This window comes from Peromyscus eremicus, chromosome 10 (assembly GCF_949786415.1).
Source record: "Peromyscus eremicus chromosome 10, PerEre_H2_v1, whole genome shotgun sequence".
Taxonomy (NCBI): Eukaryota; Metazoa; Chordata; class Mammalia; order Rodentia; family Cricetidae; genus Peromyscus; species Peromyscus eremicus.
The window spans coordinates 8586277-8606611 of NC_081426.1; the positions used below are offsets into that span (position 1 = coordinate 8586277).

General features: G+C 42.1%; 2 protein-coding genes across 4 annotated transcripts in view; one reads left to right on the forward strand and one right to left on the reverse strand.

The window, feature by feature from the left end:
- The window catches only part of Commd1 (copper metabolism domain containing 1), a 140286-nt gene that overhangs the window by 10260 nt on the left and 109691 nt on the right, over positions 1 to 20335 (forward strand). The gene's annotated exons all lie outside the window — the stretch shown is intronic.
- Positions 1004 to 2836, reverse strand: LOC131920880 (U2 small nuclear ribonucleoprotein auxiliary factor 35 kDa subunit-related protein 1). The gene has a single exon (XM_059275343.1). The coding sequence runs from the start codon at positions 2623 to 2625 to the stop codon at positions 1345 to 1347; it is 1281 nt and encodes a 426-aa protein (XP_059131326.1). The 5' UTR covers positions 2626 to 2836; the 3' UTR covers positions 1004 to 1344.

Consider the following 20335-nt stretch of genomic DNA (forward strand, 5'->3'; position numbering starts at 1 on the left):
TTGTCTGGAGAATGGCCCTGGCTAGATATATGTTAATGAAAAATAAACACAGCTGGGGAAAGTTATCCAATTACCCCACATATGTAGGGAAAGTTGTGCCCAAGATTGAGATGCGATCGTGAAATCACATGTACACACAACATGGAGATGCACGGTAAATGGGGAGACTCATAGCTGATATTGCACAAGAAGTTTACAACAAGAGACAGCCAGTTCATTCAAAAGGCAGTAATTCTATAACACCTTGTGTGATGGTTTCCTCTAACAGAACCCTTAGTTCTGATAGGTTGACCTTCTGAACTCTAGTTGTCACTGCTGTATACTCTCATGGATTTTTGCTACCAGTAGCTCTCAATACTTAAACATCTGTTCTTAAATTTACCATGTGAGTATTTGGAAATAATATGTATAAATTATGTTTAGAAGTTGGTTACTTGGTAGATACCTAAAAATTTCACTAACTTGTTCTCAAGACTTGAGATCTGTTTAAAAAAGAAGATCATTATGAGCTGGAAAGATGGCTCACAGGTTAAAGCCTTCATACAAGCACACACAGACACACAGACCCACAGACACAGAGACATACACACACCTAAGCCTCCAAAGAAAAATAAATTAAAAAGGCACATGCCTTTAATCCCAGCACTCTGGAGGCAGAGGGAGGTGGATCTCTGTGAGTTTGAGGCCAGCCTGGGCTACATTGTGAGTTCCAGGACATCCAAATCTACACAGAGAAACCCAGTTTCAAAAAACTTAAAATAAAAAAAAAAAATTACTATTAGATTGAGGTGGTGGAACATTCCTGTGACCCCAGCAGCAGCTGACAGGCAGAGGCAGGCAGATCTTTGTGAGTTCAAAGCCAGTCTAGTTTAGTTCCAGGCCAGCCAGAGCTACATAGTGAGAACCTGTCTAAAAACAAGGGACGTTAGTGTTTCTGTACTCCTATGTGTTCTAAGTAAAACATATTCAAAGGATATAAAAATAATGTTAATATACTAGTAAGTATAATAAAACATCACAGTTTAATGTAATCTTGATTATCACAAGAAAACTCAACATATGAATGCTAGTTTAAACTGTATGGAAAATAACATCAATAACATTAAACTAAGAATTGTAACAGCAAAAGACTAAGGAACAATGAATACCTGGTTTTGTTAAAGCCACAAGACTGTCACTTGGTTGGGAATTAGATCGAGTCACCGTGCCTTTCCTTTGTAATCAGTTTTGTTTTGAATATCTTGGGGTGTCTGAAAGATACTGGGTTAGGTTTTTATTCTGTAGTGGGGTTTTGTAGTTGCCTGGTCCCAGATTCTTGGGCCCAAGTGATGCTGTCTCGCCTGCTCAGGCTCTGTGGCTCTGGCTTTGTGGGCCTGGACTGTCATCCTCTTCTCTTCCTCTTCTTGAACCGTGCCTCTCATGACCCCTTGTTTCCTGTTTGTGAGATTTCTTCCTGTGAGTACTCTTCCTCTCTGACTCCCTGTTTCTCTTGGAGGAGTGGTGTGGACTAGAGTGGGCAGTCCTTGGCTTGCCATAGTATTCCTCATGGTGGTCCTTCCTCTCCCTCTTGTCTGAGTTTTTACCAGAGAAGCCAGTCCAAGCTGGAGACAGGTAGATGTCTCTGTTAGCTTCTCTAAATTCATTGTTGGGATTTCTGAACACATGAAGAAAGTTGCAGTGCTTTCCTTTTGGACACTTTTGCATTTCAAATAAACCACAAATTGCAATTTTCCACCGGGTCACTGGGCAGAATTCACACTGAAGCTGTCGTCCCGCGTACCATCTTCCATTAAAGAGAGAGAGGGCTGCTTGGCATTCTTCTTCCGACTGGTACTGAACATACACATTGCCCCGCAGATGAGGCTCCAAGTTGCAGCTCACCTTGAACTGAATCACTTTCCCCACGTTCTTGAACTCGGGCAGCACATCATGGTAGAAGTCCAGGAACTGCTGGTAGGTCTCCTCCTCGCTGTACTCCAGGCTGGCGTCAGAGTCATAGTCATCCCTTCTGCACTGCTCCATTCCAAATGTTGTAAACATACTCTTCACAAGAAGGGTGGGGCTTGATGTGGGGAAGTCATGTTTCCGTGAACACCTGTTTCCAAAGCGGCACGCTCCCGTTTTACTGTAGAAGGGACAACTGGCTCGGTATTTCTCCAGTCTTAATTCCTGGGGCGGTTCTGGGTTCTGCCAAGTGCCATCATTTTCAGCCTGGTCCAGCATTTTCTGCACCGCTTCCTCTCGCTCCCTCTTCTCTCGGAGCTTCTGCTCCTCCTCTTCTCTCTGTTTTTTCTGTTGTTCTTCCCATTCCAACTTTATCTGTCTCTCCTGTTCTTCCCTCTGTTTTCTAGCGGCTTCTTCTTTTTTCTTCTTTATTCTGAATTCTTCTTGTGCCTTCTCCTCCCTCAGCAGCCACTCTTCATGTAATTTTTGTCGCTCTAGCTCCAATAATTTCTCTTTAAGTTGTTCGTCAGTAGAAACATCCTCCTCCTCTTCCGGGGGGGCTGCAAGGGCTCTCAGCCGAGCCATATTCTGCCGACGTTTCTTGCGTTTCTCCTTCCTCAGGGCAGCCCTGTATTTTTTGTGGCTCAGTTTTTCAGGAATCACAGTCTCTTGTGTTGCCATCTTACCGCAGAGCGTGGATGCCTTCCCAGATATCGCGATAATTTTTCTTTCGCGCGCTGTGGATTGAAAAATCTCACCTACTGCTAAGTTGTTCTGCTTTTTAAAGTTGCCTCCCTGAACAGCGATTACAGCCTGGCATCGACAGGCTCAGCTGTCTTTTTTTTCTCACCACCCTAGAGGGTTGAACTGGCTGAGTCACGGTTGTGTGAGCGCAGTGCGCCAGTAGGAGTGTGAGCGCATGCGCACGCAGGGAGTCAAAGGCCGGCTTGGAAGTCGGCCAGCTGCTTGAGCCTGCGCTTCCGGCTCCCCGTGCCTCCGCCCCCCCCCCCCCCCCCCCCCCCCCGGGACTGCTCCCCAAGTCCGAGCATGGTGCTGTCGCAGCCCTCCGTGCTGGGTGCCGGTAGCCCCAACTCCCGGGCGCATTTATGTGGGCGCTGGTGATAGAAATTAGGTTCTCATGCTTATTTGGCAAGGCTTTACCAACTTAGCCCTCTCTCTGGCCCTGGTTCCTCTCTAGAATCTTTTTTAAAACATTAAATGAGTTTTGTTATTTGCAAAAAGAGTTTGCATTTAATGTGTAATGCAGTGTTGTGGGGTATTCACTGGAGAAGACTGCTCGGACATGGGTTTAAGCCAATAGAAAGTTATTTCGTTTTTAAGACAGGGTTTCTCTGTGTAGCCCTGGCTGTCTTAAAACTCATTCTGTAGACCAGACTGGCCTCGAACTCACAGAGATCCGCCAGCTTCTATGTTGCAAGCAAGAAGTACTCGTAGTTAGTATAACAAAAGTTATATTTTATTATGTAGAGTCTCATGACATTAGGTTCACATTCTAAATTCCTAACTACATGCTAAGCTTATCGCCCCTAAAACACAAAAGCCATATCCTGGATTAATACACTTCAGTTAACAAGAACAGTTAGCCAGAAATACAGAAGCCAAAAAGCGAGGTTAGTACATTTAGAGACTTGCCCGGAACTATGGACTGTGATGGGTTAGGTCTTTGTTTTCATTTTTTGGCAGGCGGTGCAGTCTGTGTGCTGAGTTTTACAGCCTGAATGACACTTCCATCATAGAGTCGGTCGTGTTAAGGTCTGGGGCCCTGTTACAGTAGAAAGATTTTTACTGTTACTGTATGGTTTGGATAATAAAATAAAACATCAATAAAAAATGTGTGAGTTCAGGGCTGGAGAGATGGCTCAGCAGTTAAGAGCACTGACTGCTCTTCCAGAGGATCTGGGTTCAATTCCTAGCACCCACATGGCAGCTTACAACTGTCTGTAACTTCAGTTCTAGGGGACCTGACACCCTCACACAGACATACATGCAAGCAAAACACCAATGCATTTAAAATAAAAATAAATTTTAAAAATGTGTGAGTACATTATTTGAGATAGGGTCTCTTTTTGTTTTGTTTTTGAGACAGAGTATCTCTTTGTAACAGCTCTGGCTGTCCTGGAACTCTCTTTGTAGATGAGGCTGGCCTCAAACTCAAGAGATTGGTCTGCTTCTGCCTCCCAAGTGCTGGGATTAAAGGTATGTGCCACCATCATCCAGTGGGGTTCATTCTTTTTAAAGCAAGCTATCCTGGGACTCACTGGGTAGCCCAGGCAGGCCTTGAACTTGCAGTGATTCTCTTGCATCTGTCTCTTGAGGGTTGGCATAACACAACATCCTGAGCTAAATATGGGCTCATAAATAGAAGAGGGCATACCTTTAGGTTTTAGCTATAAGCTGTAGTTTTATTTTTCCACTGTAGGTGGCAGTGGAATATTGGTTTGCTAATATGCTGCAGGAATCCACAAACAATGTTTAAATGTTTTCTTTTTCTGGAATGTTCTAGTTGGAAAAATGCTTTTGCTGGCTATTCAACAGTAAGAATTTTGGTACAAAAAGAAATGTAAACATTTGGCTTGGTATTTTGAAATTAGAAATGATTTTTTAATAAAAATGTTTCAATGGGACTGTAGAGATGACTCATTGGTTAAGAGCTCTTATTGTGAGCTGAGTGGTGGTAGCACATGCCTTCACAAGTACATGGGTGGCAAGTACATGCCCACATACAGATGGATAAATTAATGTAGTAGAATTTAACTGAAGTGGGGAGCTGGGTGGTGGTAGCACACGACTTTAATCCCAGCTTTCAGGAGGCTGAGGCAAGTGCATCTCTGTGAGTTTGAGGCCACCCTGGTCTACAGAGTGAGTTCTAGAACAGCGAGGGCTACCCAGGAAACCCTGTCTTGAAAAATAAAAAGAAACAAACAAACAAAGAGCTCTTGTTGCTCTTCAAGAAGATTCAAGTTGGATTCCCAGCACTCAAATGGTGATGCACAACCATCTGTAACTGAAGTTTCAGGGGATCAGAGGTCCTTCTGTCCTCCAGGACACCAAGTGGTACACATGCATACACCCAGGCAAAACATTCGTACACATGAACTAAACAAATCTAAAAATTAAAAAGCAATTGTTTCAACTAATTCTTTTATTTAAAAAAACGAATTACAGACAGTTTTGTATAGCCAGGCATAGTGCTCGTACATGTGTGTAGTCCCAGAACTGGGGAGGTAGGAGGGGATTGGGAGATCAGGGTTATCCTTAACTACAGCCTGGCTTCTATGATACCTTTTCTGGAACAGGAAAAAAAATAACCACCACCAAAATAACAACAACAAAATCCAAGGAATCTTTGAGAAGTAGCTGAGAGTTCTACATCAGGATCCATAGGCAGCAGGAAGATGGAGACTTTGGGCTTGGAATGGGCTTTTTTTTTTAAACCTCGAAGTCCACTCCCAGTGACACATTTCCTTTAACATGGTCATCCTTTCAGATAGTGCTACTCCCTCATGACCAAGTATTCAAATTTGTGAGCCTGTGGAGGCCATTTCCATTCTAACCACCATATCTCCTAAAGATCATGTTCACAAGGCTTGCACCTCAGTCTGATGGCCTGCCCAGAGGTGGTGGGAACGCTTGATAATGTGGGGCCTAGTTGGAAGAAGTATGTTACCAGGGATGCGTTTGAAAGATGTATTTTTTCAGTCTTTGGCGTGCTCTCTCCTCCTCCCCCCTCTATCTCTCCTCTCTCCCCCTCTCTTTCCTCTCTCTTTCTCTTTCTTCCCACCCTCCCTTCCTTCCTTGCTTGGCTATCTTTCCTGATTTTCTATAGTTTTTTCCCCTGTTTTTTTTAAGACAGGGATTCTCTGTGTAGCTCTGGCTGTCCTGGATCTCACTCTGTAGACCAGGCTAACCTCAAACTCAGAGATCTGCCTGCCTCTGCCTCCTGAGGGCTGGGATTAAAGGCCTATGCCACCACACCTGGCAACATTTACTTACATGTTTGAATGTTTTGCCTGACTGTATGTATGTGTGCCACATGTGTGCCCTCAGAAGCCAGGAGATGGCGCCATATCCCCTAAAACTGGAGTTACAGATGGATGTGAGCCACCTTGTGGGTGCAGGAATCAAACTCATGACCTCTAGAAGAGCAAGTTCTCTTAACCACTGAGCCATCCTGCCAGCTCTCTAATAATCTTTTTAGGTCTCTTAAAGTTAGTAATAGGGTTAGAGAGATGCTTTTCTGTATTTTTAATGTTTAAAAACTGTAGTGACCCATAAAAAACAATATGAACGTCAGACGTCAGTATGATAAATTGTCTCATTTTTGCCCTCCCAGGGCAGAATTGGGCACTTAGAACAGAGACTGGATGGCAAAGCCTAAAATATTCATGTCTGGCCTTTTTGTGGAAAAAAATGCCTAGAGCCTGCTGAGAATCTTAGTGTTTGAAAATGCCTCACCATGTTATCCGTTCTGCTGTTAATGGGCATCCTGCTTTGCCTGTTACGAGTAGAAGACCCTACTTTTTTCTTGAGACAGGACTTGGTTGTGTCCCAAGCTGGCCCTGCACCTGCTGTCACCTGGTGTGACCCACGGGGCGGGCACCAGCTTGAGGGCCAGGGTTCTCACCGTGCTGCCCCGTCTGCTGCTGTTCTCCTGTTTCTCTTCCTGAGCACAGAACCAGTTTTGGTCTGTCCATAGGATGGTTTTACAAGTTTCTGTACAGCGGAATTTGGCTCTGTTCTGTCATTACATAGACTGAAAGGTATTCCCTGTGCCCGCAGTTCTGTTTCTTTTAGATTTTTTTTTCACAATGAAGAAGCAGCTTTCTTAGCAGCTGCAAAGAAGAAAATTAGGTAAATGTATATATTCTCCCTAAGGAGAGATTTTCTTGTTTTCTCATGATGTTGGGGCTCTAACCCCAGGGTCTCCTGCATGTGAGGTGGGCATGTTCCACTACTGAGCATACCCTCAGAACTCCCAGGTTTTATGTTTTCCTATCCTTGTCAAACTTTTGAGGCCTTTTTGTTTATTTATTTTTGTAGTGTTGGAGGATGTGCTCTACCCCCAGGTCTATAATCACCTCTAGTGCCTGCCCTGCTTGTCACTGAATTAGTAGTATAGAAATTAGTAATTTCTCTTAGTCCCCTCCTGTGTCGTACTCCTCCACCCCGTGCACACACAGGTTTCTCTGTGTAGTCCTGTCTGTCTGTCCTGGAACTCACTCTGTAGACCAGGCTGGCCTTGAACTCAGAATCTGCCTGCCTCTGCCTCCTGAGTGTTAGATTAGAGGTGTGTGCTACCACTGCCTGGCAGTTGTTATTATTATTATTACTATTATTTTATTATTATTTTAAGATAAGATCTTAAAACTAGTCTCAAAATTGCAACCTTCCTGACCCAGGCCCTAGAAGGCATGAGCCACCAGGCCCAGCTTTTCCTAGTTCTTTAATGATCTTTTTAATTCAGCCAGTACACTCAGGCACACACATACACATAAAATGAAATAAACATAAAAAGACACAAGTACTAACTTAGGTTCTTGAGTTGTATACAGCACAAATCAAGTATTCTCTCTCCCAAAGAAGCCCAGAGGCGGCTGTTGACAGTACTGTAGTAGTTCTGAAAATGAAGGGGGAAGGAAGATTCTTTTATTTGTAATTATTTTTGGAGACTTCCTACCCTTAAATGCCCTAGTTGGCAGAAATGTTCATTTGGAGCTTAGAGCTTGCTCAGTGGCTCACACTATAATTCCCGCATCATAGTACTTGGGAGGAGGTAGCAGGTGAAGTTCAAGGTCATCTTGGCTGCATAGTAAGTCCAAGGCCATCCTGGATACATGAAACCCTGTATCAAAGAACAATGTCAGGCAGATCAAGTAAAGGCATTTGCTGCAAAGCCTGTTGACCTGAATTAATCTGTAGAACCCATTCCTATAAATTGTCCTCTGGCCTCCACATGTGTGCACATGAATGTAGGTGGAAGTTTCTGTCCTGCCAGCAGCTCCCAAATAAACACACTGAAGCTTATATTAATTACAAATGCTTGGCTGATAGCTCAGGCTTATTACTAACTAGCTTTTACAACTTAAGTTAACCCATTTTTATTAATCTATGTATTGCCATGTGGTTTGTGGCTTTACCTGTCCTCCAGTATGTCTTGCTTTCTCTGTCTCTCCTGGTGACTCCTCTGACTCTGCCCTTCTTCATCCCAGCATCCTTATTAGGTTGTCCTACCTGTACTTCCTGCCTGGCTACTGCTTTCTATTAACAACATATATCTCTAGTGTATTGTTCCACAACACATGCACAAACAAAATTAAATGTGAGTGAAAAAGAAGAAAACCATTTTATATTGAATATGGTTGCCTACAGCTGTAATTCTAACAATTGGGAGATGGAGACACAGAGTTACCCTCAGCTATGTAGCTAATTCAGGGCTAGCTTGGGCTATATGAGACCTTGATTCAAGGAAGAAAACAAAAACAAATAACCTTAGCTGCTGGCCAGAGATATGGCATCACCTTTAGGAGAGATCACCTGAGTACAGACGCCTGTCTGGAGGAAAAAAGTTAGAATCAAATTCATAGAATTACAGTTGACTTTATTTTTCATGATATCTAGGTTAACTATGAATTAGTTTTAGAATGACTAAAATTATAAATCATTTTGTTGAATAACAGTGTAATTTAATATAATCCTAATGCAATGTTCTGTAATTAGACTTAGGTAATGTGGAAGACAGCAATTATTTTCAAGATATCTAGCCTTGGGATTTTGCTGAAGCAGATATTAAGCTTTTTCTATTAAGCTGTTCTTTTTTTTTAAAGTTTTATTTTATGTCCATTAGTGTTTTGCCTGTGTGTTCGTCTGTGTGAGGGTTTCTGATCCTCTGGAACTGGAGTTACAGCAGGTGTGAGCTGCCATGTGGGTGCTGGGAATTGAACTGAGGACCTCTGGAAGAGCACCCAGTGCTCTTAACTGCTGAGCCATCTCTCCAGCCCCTAAGCTGTTCTTTTAGATACTCAGAGTAGTAAGATTAGAAAGCTGGTCTGACTAGTGGAGTTGAAGACAGAAGATACCACTTTTTTTCATTATTAAAGTAAAAGTTCCTTCAACATTCTGTTTGATTAGATGTAGTTATTAATTTTCTTGGATGTGAGATTCATAAACTGAATGGTGTATGGTTCAGAATTGGAGTATTCCTTTTAATCATGTGACAAAACAAAATATGGGGTATCTCATTCATTCTCTTTTTAGGTTTTTCAAGACAGGATTTCCCTGTGTAGCTTTGCGCCTGTCCTGGATCTCGCTCTGTAGACCAGGCTGGCCTCGAACTCACAGAGATCCGCCTGACTCTGTCTCCCGAGTGCTGGGAGTGTTCCATCACCGCCCGGCTTCATTCATTCTTGTATGCAAAATATTGTGCTAAGTGTGTTAGTAAATCTCTGTCACTGTGTTGTGGAATAATCTTTTTGTACACTCTGAAGAAGTGTCACTCTGTTTGGGCTAATAAAAAGCTGAACAGCCAATAGCTAGGCAGGATTTCTAGGCAAAGAGGACTCAGAAGAAGGATGGAGACCGGAGGAGACACAGAGGAAGCAGGAAGGCAGGATGGACAACACATAGATGAGGTAAACAAGCCTCAGGACAGCATATAGATTGATATAAATGGGTTAATTTAAGTTGTAAGAGCTAGTTAGAAACAAGCCTAAGCTATTGGCCGAGCTTTCATACTTAATAATAAGTCTTCATGTAGTGATTTGGGAGCTGGCTGGTGGGACAGAGAAAGACTCACTACGTCACTGTGATGAATTACCTGAGACAAACAAGGAAAAACAGTTTGTTTGGGCAGAGGGTTTTTGAGTTTTCAGCTTGGTTGCTTTCAGGTTTGATACAAGACTGAATGTCACAGTGACGAGAACATATAGTACAGCATAATTGCTCATCTTGTGTTGGACAGGAGGCTGAGAGTGAGGACAAGATACACTCTGCAGAGGCATGGCTCAAGTGACCTACTTCCTCTAACCCTGTCTCACATTTTTTAAAAAATTTTTTTAAATTTATTTTATGTGCATTGGTTTTGTTTATTAAAATTCTCTTCAGATTTATTTTATTATATATCTGTGAATGTTTTCCCTGCATGCCTGTGTGTACTATGCACCTGGTATCCTTGGAAGTCAAAGAGGTGTTGGAGCCCGTGGGACTGGAATTACAGATGTTGTTAGGATTCTGCCACTCCTCCAGCTGCCTGACTGCACATGCACGGTTCAGTAGCCAAGCAAGGGGTCTTGTGTCTTCTATTATCCGTGCGCAGTGCGGGCATGCAATCTGTGCATGTGTGCCATAGCTCCATAAGCCCACATGTGCATGTGTGGGGATCCTTAAAAAGCTGGTCACAGACTCCTCCCTTCTCTTCTGCTGTCTTCTCCCCCTCTCTCCCTTCTCCTCCTGTGTCTTTCCAACAGGCCTGGCCATGCTCTCTTCTGTCCCCCCCTCCCAGTAAAGCTCTGATACTGGTTTTGTCATGCCTCGTGACCTTTATCACACGGTGACAGCACTGCTTATTACTGAAAACCAGCAGCTGTGAGCTACATGTGGGTGCTGGGTTCCTTGAAAGAGCAACATGTGCTCCTAACTGACGAGCTGTCTGTCCTCATTATGGTTTTTTTGTTTCTTTTTTGAGACAGCCTTGCTATATAAACTAGGCTGCCCTCAAACTCTTAGAGATCCACCTCTCTGCCTTTTGAGTTCTGGGACTAGAGGTGTGCACCACCATGCCTGGCTCATTATGGATTTTTAATGCTTTTTCTCACCACTGAACTGTTATGTCTTGCTAAGGATCTAATTACTTAGACATATATTATTGTTATTTTTTAAAAAATCTGTTTTATTGTTTTTAATTATATGTACTTGTGTATAGTTATGTACATGTGAGTGCAGGTGCCAGAGGACATCTGATGGGGGCATTTTCAGGGGCATTTTCTCAACTGAGCTTTCTCTTATCAGGTAATTGTAGCTTGTATCAAGTTGACAAAACAAAACAATGAAACAACAATAACAACAAAACCCAAACAAACCTGTGACAGCTCTAGTGGGACAGGTGAACAAAAGAACTTGGGCTTTGAATGCGGTGCTCCTGTTTGCTTCCTGTTCTCAGGTCCCTGTTGATATTGGCAGTGCATCTGAGGAGGAAAGAAAACAAGTGGACAGTGACTTTTACATCTAAGTACAGTTTAAGCATCAACTAAACTGTGTGCATACAGAAGGAATTTGAGGTGGGGTGTGAGAATGGCATGTGAGAGGTAGTGTACACTGAGCAGTAGTCTCAGTCAATTGTAGGATATCCCCTGGGTAGCACAGGTGAGCCAGCTACCTTGGAGGGGCCCTGTAGGCGGTACGCCAGGGCTTCTGAGTCTGTTGTTGTTTGTTCTTTGGTTCTTTTTAGGGGCCCACCACCCAGCTCCCAAATAAATCTCACACGGAGGCTTATTTTTAATTATGAATGCCTGGCCTTAGCTTGGCTTAGTTTCTAGCCAGTTTCCCTTAACTTTAATTTATCCCTTCTACCTTTTGCCTCTCGGCTTTTCCCATTCTCTTAACTTCTGTAAATCTTATTCTTACTCTGTGGCTTGCTGTGTGGCTAAGTGGCTGGCCCCTGGAGTCCTCCTCCTTCCCCTCTCATTCCTAGATCTCTCCTCCCAGATTTCTCTCTCTATATATTCTCTCTGCCTGCCAGCTGCTCCTATCCTTTTTTGTGTCTTGCTATTGACTGTTCAGCTTTTTATTAGACCATCAGGTGTTTTAGACAGGCACAGTAATACAGCTTCACAGAGTTAAACAAATACAGCATAAACAAAAATAACACACCTAAAAATAATATTCTACAACATGCATCCACACATTCTAAACCAGTTTTGTCTTAGGAAACAAAACTTATTTTCCTCTTTCATAACGCTTAACAAGTTTATGTTATAGATTGAGATTTTCAACTAAGTGAGGAGGCCATGGATATGAAATTGAGAAATAAACAGCAAAGAAGAAAGTGCTACGTAGAATAGCAGTCATTGCTTTTCTGTGTGGGAGAGGAAATATCCATTTTTTGTGAGTTCTGTAGTAGGAATGGACCCCTGTAACAAGATGGATTAACACAGGAAAAGCAAGCAGATGTTTATGCTTTGTGCATTCACATATATGTGAGAGATACCTAGGAAACAAGTAGTTCTCACAGAGGTCACTTTGAATTCCAGCAAAGAACTGTCATGTTTGATTAGTGAGAAGGTAATGGATTCGATGGTTTTGAGTGCTGGAGATGGGAGTTTGTGGGAAGGCCCATAAATGAAAGGTTGAGGTTGGCAGTAAAGCTTGGTAGTACAGATTCCTCTGGTAGCATCCTTCAGACATGAGGGTCTTAAAGTTGTGTTAGTGGTTAACCTTTGTTCTCCATGGTCAAAAAGTAGGGTAGGAGAGTCTCTTTTGTATTTGTAAATTTATGCCTTGCAAACAAAAGTAAACTCTCTGCCTTTAGCTCATTTATCTTTATGCTAAAATGGTGTATTTTGGGCTGACGTATTCTAGTCTTCTCTATATATTCTTTACAAATTTGTGCATCTGAATGGGTCTTACATTTCTTTCTTCTGAAACTTTATTAGTTTTATAAACAATATTTTCAGATTTATCTCTAGGCTTGTTTTTTAACCCATATGTAATTGTAAAATGTTTAATTTCCATATATTGAGGGAGAATTATTGTGGTATTTTGAATGTAATTGGCCCCCATAATCTCATAGGGAGTGGTACTATTAGGAGGTGTGAGTTTGTTGCAGTGGGTGTGGCCTTGTTGGAGGAATTGTGTCACTGTGGGGCAGGCTTTGAGTTTCCTGTGCTCAGGATACTGCCCAGTGTCCTAGTCGACTTCCTCTTGCCTGCAGGATGTAGGGCTCTCAGCTATTTCAGCACTGTGTCTGCCTGCATGCTACCATGCTCCCCATCATGATGATAATGGACTGAATCTCCAAAACTATAAGTGAGCCACTCCAATGAAATATTTTACTTTATAAGAGTTGCTGTGGTCATGGTGTCTCTTCACAGCAATAAAAACCCTAACTAAGACAATTGTGCTAGCAAATTTTCTGTTACTGACTTCTAGTTTAATTTCATTGTGAACTGAAGGCATACTTTGCATGATTTTTATTCCTTCACGTTCATTATGTTTTTGTCCCAGAATGTAGCCTCTCTTGGTCAAATGTTCAGTGTGTACTTGAGTAGAATGTATTCTGCATTTAGATTAATATCCTGGAAGAGTCAGTTAGATCCAGTTGATTAACAGTGTTGTTCATTTCAGCTATGTTTTGCCCACTGGATCTATCAATTACTGATAAGAGATGTTGGATTTTTCAGCTATAAAGTGTATAGTGTATTAATCTATTTCTCCTTGTAATTCTCAGAATTTGTGATGTGCATGTTTTACAACATTTAAAGGACAGACAACAGAAGTAGATCACAGTAGAAGGCCCAACTCACTTTAGGGCTGGAGAATTGGCTCAGCGGTTAAGAGCAATGGCTGTTCTTCCAGAGGACCCAGGTTCAATTCCCAGCACCCACATGGTGGCTCACAACTGTCTTTAACTCCAGTTCCAGGGGATCTAGCACCCTCATCTGGCGTCTGCAGGCACTGCATGAACATGGTGCACTTACAGACATGCAGCCAAAACATCCTTATCAGATACAATAAAAATAAAATAATTAATCTTTTAACAAGACCAGAGCAATGGAAGTTGTCAGGTATCTAGAAAGACATTTCAGAATATAAGAGGGTAAGACAGGTAAAGGTTCCTCTCTTTTGTATTCTTGCTGAGGTAATTTCATATTTGACTAGAATTTGGTCTCCTTGATGGAGAATCCCATGGAAACTTACCCAACTCTGTTCTAAGAACCTAAGGTGCCCCAGCTAACTTATCTCAGCTTCTGTTAAACTGCTTGCTTCTGCTGAGCAAGATGCCAGGACGTGGTTTCGACCTTCAAAAACCCTGTGTTCTGGACACTTGGGGCGAAACCTCGACCCTAGATACTTAGGTGCAGTCCCAGCTGGTTGGAGTAAAGACTCTTATTCTGCTTTCAGTTGGCTATAAACTGTGTCTGAGTAGTCATCTCTGATGGGATACCTGTAGCAAAATGATGATAAATAGAGTCGTTTCTCTAGGAGAGCATAACATCTCTTAATATTTGTGTGCTGAAAAACAGAGCAGTAAAATAAAACCTGAAAAAAATGCAAGTCATAGATGAATTCACTTTTTTTCCCCGTCTATTTATTTAATTTATTTATTTATATGTATTTGTGTGTGTGTGTGTGTGTGGTTTTTCAATACCTGGAACTTGCTTTGTAGACCGGGCTGGCCTTGAACTCAGAGATCCACCTGCTGCCTCTACCTCCCAAGTGGTAGGATTAAAGGCATGCACCACCACGTCTGGCAATGAATTCATTTTTTAAAATTGGAGATTCAGTACTTCTATTTGGAAGGAACAGATCTATGAGACAGAAAATCAGTAAGGATATTTGTGGGAAGCCAGCTGGGAGACGGGCTCGCATGTTTTACCCCAGGGTATTCTTGAGGAGAGAGGGATAAGAGATTTAGATAGAAGGATAGAGGGGAGAGAAACAGACAGAAACACAGGATAGCCTTGGGAGGGCCTGGATCCTTATCCACCGTCCCTTCTGTCTCTTCTAAAGGGCTGTTTATAGGAATGCCAAGGGGTGGAGCAAAAGACCTCCCCTAGCTCAGCCAAGTGTAGACCCTTTCAATTACCTAGAAACCATGCACATGGTTAAACCATCTTCTAATACAGCTCTGTTGGGTAAAGCAAGCTCAGATCTCACTAGGAAACCTTTGTGGGCCTCCACAGATATTGTTGAATCAAACAGTATGACTAATCAACCACAGCAAACTGATTATTAGAGAAACTTTGGAAGTGGATGGAGAGATGAAGACATGAAACAGTGCAGTGAAACTTAACTGGTGCTGTAATGGAAGATACTGTACACCAAGAGTAACTCGTGTGCAAACTAGAAACTCAGTAATGATGGCAGTGTTGGCCCCTACACTGTGGTAAATGCAGTGCATGGATTCAGATGCTGATGGGAAGTTGTGTGCTAGAGCAGAAGGCAGTCTATTGGAACTTTAAACTCTTCTCATGAACCTCAGACTGCTTAAATTAACCTAATCAAAAATGCCTTTGGAACTTAGTGGTTTCTGAGGGTGTTCTATACAGTAAAAGCTTACTGCAAAGCTATGTTTTGGCCGGGCGGTGGTGGCACACGCCTTTAATCCCAGCACTTGGGAGGCAGAGCCAGGTGGATCTTTGTGAGTTCGAGGCGAGGCCAGCCTGGGCTACAGAGTGAGATTCAGGAAAGGTGCAAAGCTACACAGAGAAACCCTGTCTCAAAAAACCAAAGGGAAAAAAAAAAGCTATGTTTTGTCCACTAGAGCGTTACAGGAGCTGAGTTTGGCTTGTTTTCAGCACTGACTTCAAGTACTGTTCTCTTCAAGGAGCTAGAGGTTGTTACTGGTTGTATATAAGTGTGAATTGGTAGGAGACTGATTTGGTTCCTTATGAAGACAGGTCATACACTTGCTGCTTAAATAGTTTACTGAAAAAAAAAAAGGTATCATTACCTTGAGTTTACGCTTATGTACTCATTTATTTAAAAAATGGACAGTCCTTTGTTTACCTCCTGAATTTGAATTTTAGCAGAACTCAGGAAGGTTCTCTCTATAAGATGTCTGTTCAACTGGGGCCTGGGATATCCTCTTCCAAAAACACCCCCTCCAGATGGCCAGCAGTTTGGTTCTGGTTGTTGACTGAGAGTAACTCTCCATTGAGCTGTGTGTTGTCAGTGCCTCCATGAGCAAGCCTCTTGAGAAACATTGAGTTTCCAAAAATGTGAGCCAGAAGTTGGTCAGAGCATCACTTCTGCTTTTTTTTTTTTTTTTTTTGGCATTTTTTTGTCCAGTGCTGTGGACTGAACTCAGTGTTTGTGTGTATGCCATGCATATGTTATATTATGAAAACAACTCCAGTTTCCAATTCACTTAAAAGTTTAAGACTTATTTCTTTATTTTTATGTGTATGAGTATCTGCATGTATGTGTGTATATGTACATGTGCACGCCTTGTGCCCAAGGAAGTCGGAAAAGGGCGTTAGACCCTTGGAAATGGAGTTATGGATAACTGTGAGCTGCTATGTGGTTCTTTGTAGAGGAACCACACCCAGGTTCTCTGCAAAGAACCCCAGTGCTTTTAACCGCTGAGCCATCTCCAGTCCTCATTTTTGAAAATGGACTTTGTTAGAGCTGTTTTGGATTCACAGCAGAATTAAGAAGAAAATAGAAGTCCACAAATGCCTCCTGCCTCCCACCCTACCCCTACCCCCACCTGGTTTCTGCTTTAACATCCTGAACCACAGTGCTGTTTGTTACAGTGGATGAACCAACAGTCACATGCCACTAAGTCTACAGCCTAGGGTCATTCTGTGGTTTTGTTTCTTTGTTTCTTCTTTAGTTTTGTTTTCTTTGAGACAGTGTGGCCTTGACTTGCTATGTAGAACAAGCTGCCTCAAACTCAGAGATCCACCTGCCTCTGCTTCCTAAGTGCTGGGTGGGATTAAAGGCATGTGGCACCACTCCAGATCATTCTATGGGTTTTGGTAGGCATAACGATATGTAGCTTTAAAATTTCTCAAGAATAGTTTTATTCCCTAAAAATCATCTGTTCATCACTCCTGATCTTGATCTTACATAGCTCACAGGCACCTGCTGTGTATCAGCCATCGTACTGGACCACAGGGTTAAATGGTAAAAATTGGAACAGAGTCCTTACACTCTTTTGTTTTGTCTTTTTCCAAACAGGGTTGCTCTAGGTAGCTCTGTCTGTCCTGGAACTCACTCTGTAGACCTGGCCTCAAACTCAGAGATCTGCCAGCCTCTGCCTCCCTAGTGCTGGGAATAATTCAGGGCTTTCACACAGATCTTATTTTAGCTTGGTATAGTGTACAGGTCTACAATTCCAGCACCTGGGATGTTAAGGCAGGGGGATTAAGAGTTCAAGGCCAGCCTGGGCTATACGAGACTCTGCCCTAATAAAACAAAATAAAACAAATATAGATCTTACTTTATATAGGATACCTTCTCTGAACCTTCAAACTTGGGACAGGGTTATCTTTCTAGACTTTACAATAAATTAGTGATATTTATCATTAGTATAGGATAACTGCCAGGCCTACCTAGATCTTGCTGAAAAAAGTAAATGCCAAAGTGTAGGGAATCAGTCAGGCATAGTGGTGCACACCATTAATCCCAGCACTAGGGATTGTGGGTTGTTTTTCTTTTCCAGACAAGGTTTCTCTGTGTAGCCCTGGCTGTCCTGGAACTCACTCTGTAGACTAGGCTGGCCTTGAACTTAGAGATCCACTTGGCTCTGCCTCCTGAGTGCTGGGATTAAAGGTGTGTGCTGCCACTGCTCAGCTCTGATTATGTTTTTAATGTTGAGTTTGGAAAGCTTTTACATATTAGATACTAGTCCTTTGTTGTGTCTTCACAGTTCATCCTTTTTTCCAATTTTTGTATATGTACTGTATATATTATAGTACATATTAGATATTATGTACTAATGCATATTAGATACTAGTCCTTTGTTGTGTCTTCACAGTTTATTCAAACTTTCTTCCAATTTTTGTGTATGTACTGCGGAAGCAAGCTTGCTCCTTCCTCCCTCCCTTCCTTTCTCCTTTCTTTCCTTTCTTCCTTCCTCAGAGAAAATGCTAATTTTGATAAGTACAAATATATCAGTTTTTCTTTTTGAATTGTGCCTTTTGGTTGTTCCGTCATGGGACACTTTGCATAGTGTTAGAGCCCAAAGGTTTTCTTATCTATGGGTACACTTCTAAGAATCACAGTTATACATTTGTATGAGTTTGTGTGCTTCACTTTAAATTTAATAAAAGCTGTGAGATTTACAGTTTGAGAGCCTTTCTTGCTCTGGTACCTAGGCGCCTTTTAGAATTTGAATCCTTTATCAGAGAACTGTAGTAGATGCTATATGTGTAGACCATCTCAAAGGTTAGAATCAGTGGGTGAAAGAGACTTGGAGGTAAGGACAGTGATGGGAATAGTAGGACATTTGGAGAGTTGCAAGGGGCAGTCACCATATTAGGGAAGAGAATAGTGGAGAAGACATGTTGGACAGAAAGAAGCTAATGCGGTGAGGTGGTGACAGAGGGCCTTACAGGAGCCGCAGCAGCACTGAGGCATCCAGAAGAAACTGTCTTGAGCATGCAGCTGTGGGGATGGTAAACAGGTCCCTGTTGTGTGAGCTGCAGTGTGGGAGGCAGGACATTGTCAAATCAGAACTGAAAGATAGGCCAGGACCTGGTTTGCTGAGCTTGGGCCTGATGCTCAGTAGTTCTCACATCCACACATGTACCCCATTGTTTGTTTATTCATTCAAAAATGTATTGTTACTATTTCTTTTATATATATGAGTGTTTTGTCTGCATGTAATGTCTGTGCACCATTTGCATGCCTGGTGCCCAGGGAGGCCAGCGGAGGGTGTTGCAGTCACAGACAGATGTGAACTGCCGTGTGGGTGCTGCGAATTGAACCCCGGGTTCTCTGGAAGAGCAGCCAGTGCTCTTTACCTCTGAGTCATCTCTCCAGTCCTCTGTTCACTTTTTTTTTTTTTTAAGATTTATTTATTTATTATGTATACAGCATGTATGCCTGCAGGCCAGAAGAGGGCGCCAGATCTCATTACAGATGGTTGTGAGCCACCATGTGGTTGCTGGGAATTGAACTCAGGACCTCTGGAAGAGCAGTCAGTGCTCTTAACCTCTGAGCCATCTCTCCAGCCCCTCTGTTCACTTTTTATAGTAAACATTTTCCTAAGACTCCTTTCATATCCTTACAGCAAGTTCTTATGTAAGTTTGTGGGGCTGGAAGATGGCTTGGTTGATAAAGTGCCTGATATTCAAACATGAAGAGCTGAGTTTGGTGTTCCAGCACCCATGTGAACAGCCAGGCACAGCAGCATGCATCTGTGACTGCAGTGTCTAAGTGGTGGTCGTGCTGGCACAAAGGTTCCTGCAGCCCGTTGGCCAGCCTAGCCTAGTCAGTGAGGCTGAGGGTTAGTGAGAGACCTTGCCTCACTAAGTAAGGTGGAAACTGATTAGGAAAGTACCTGACATTGGCTTCCGGTCTCCACATGTACTTGCACAAACATGCATGATACTCCCACACACGCACACACACACACATACACCGCACATATACACATACACACTATATATGTACATATATACACATACATATAAATTCATATTTTTTGAAAAAATCTATATGGCATAAATGTAAATGAAAATAATTTGTGATGTTTTAAGATGTAACTATTCGAGCATTATTGTATGTATATGTTTGCACTATGTGTGGAATCACTGAACATATAGCAACAAAGACAGTTAATATACAGCTGTGCTGTATTGGCAGCTCATAAATTTTAAACTCAGCAATGATTTTCCTAAATGTTAAACATCTTGTCTATAAAGTGAAAACCTACAAGCTGTTTTTGTTATGTCCCTGAAAAATTTAGTGTTTATTAAAACTGTTCAAAAAGCACTTTCTCATATAAACGAAGTTAATTTTTAGGCTCCAGTGATTGTAAACAGGTTTTCTCAGTGTCATGTGGGGCGTTGCAATCATGTGACATGGGTCAGTTTGTTCTGTGGCATGTTCTTAAGCAGGGGTTAGCCCTACTTCCTGTCCTTGGATAGTCCATAAGCTGAGAATGCTTTTTATATTTTCAGTTGTTCAAAAATGAGAAGAAAACTGAAACAAAGCTTACTAAGACTTTTCTTGAATTAAATGAAAACTGATATTAAATGAGAATTCATGACTTTGAATTCAATTCAAAGTCAATTCCTTCATTTTCCAATTGTGTTAAAATTTGGATGAATTGACTGTTGTTCAAGATGTTGATTGAAATCCAACCAAAATAACTTTTATGTCATAAGGCACAGTTATATCAGAATAGGTTTTGTTTTTTAAAGACATGTTGTCCTGGAATTCACTATGTAGCTGCTAATCCATGGGACTGTTTTTACAGGTGTGCATTACCACACGTATCTCAGAATAGATATCTCTTGGTATCATGAGGAAAATGATACAGACCATCTGTGTTGTAAAGCAAGATGCTAATAGAAATATTTAACTTAATTGTAGTATATATACACAATAGCTCCCCCTCCACCAGGGGACTTGCCATGTAGCTCTAGCTGTCCTAGAAGTTGTTGTACAAACAGGCCAGACTTACTTTTGACTATTTACCTGC

Bases quoted from the DNA above. Each gene is read 5' to 3' on its own strand.
- LOC131920880 (XM_059275343.1), bottom strand. From the start codon at position 2,625: ATGGCAACACAAGAGACTGTGATTCCTGAAAAACTGAGCCACAAAAAA.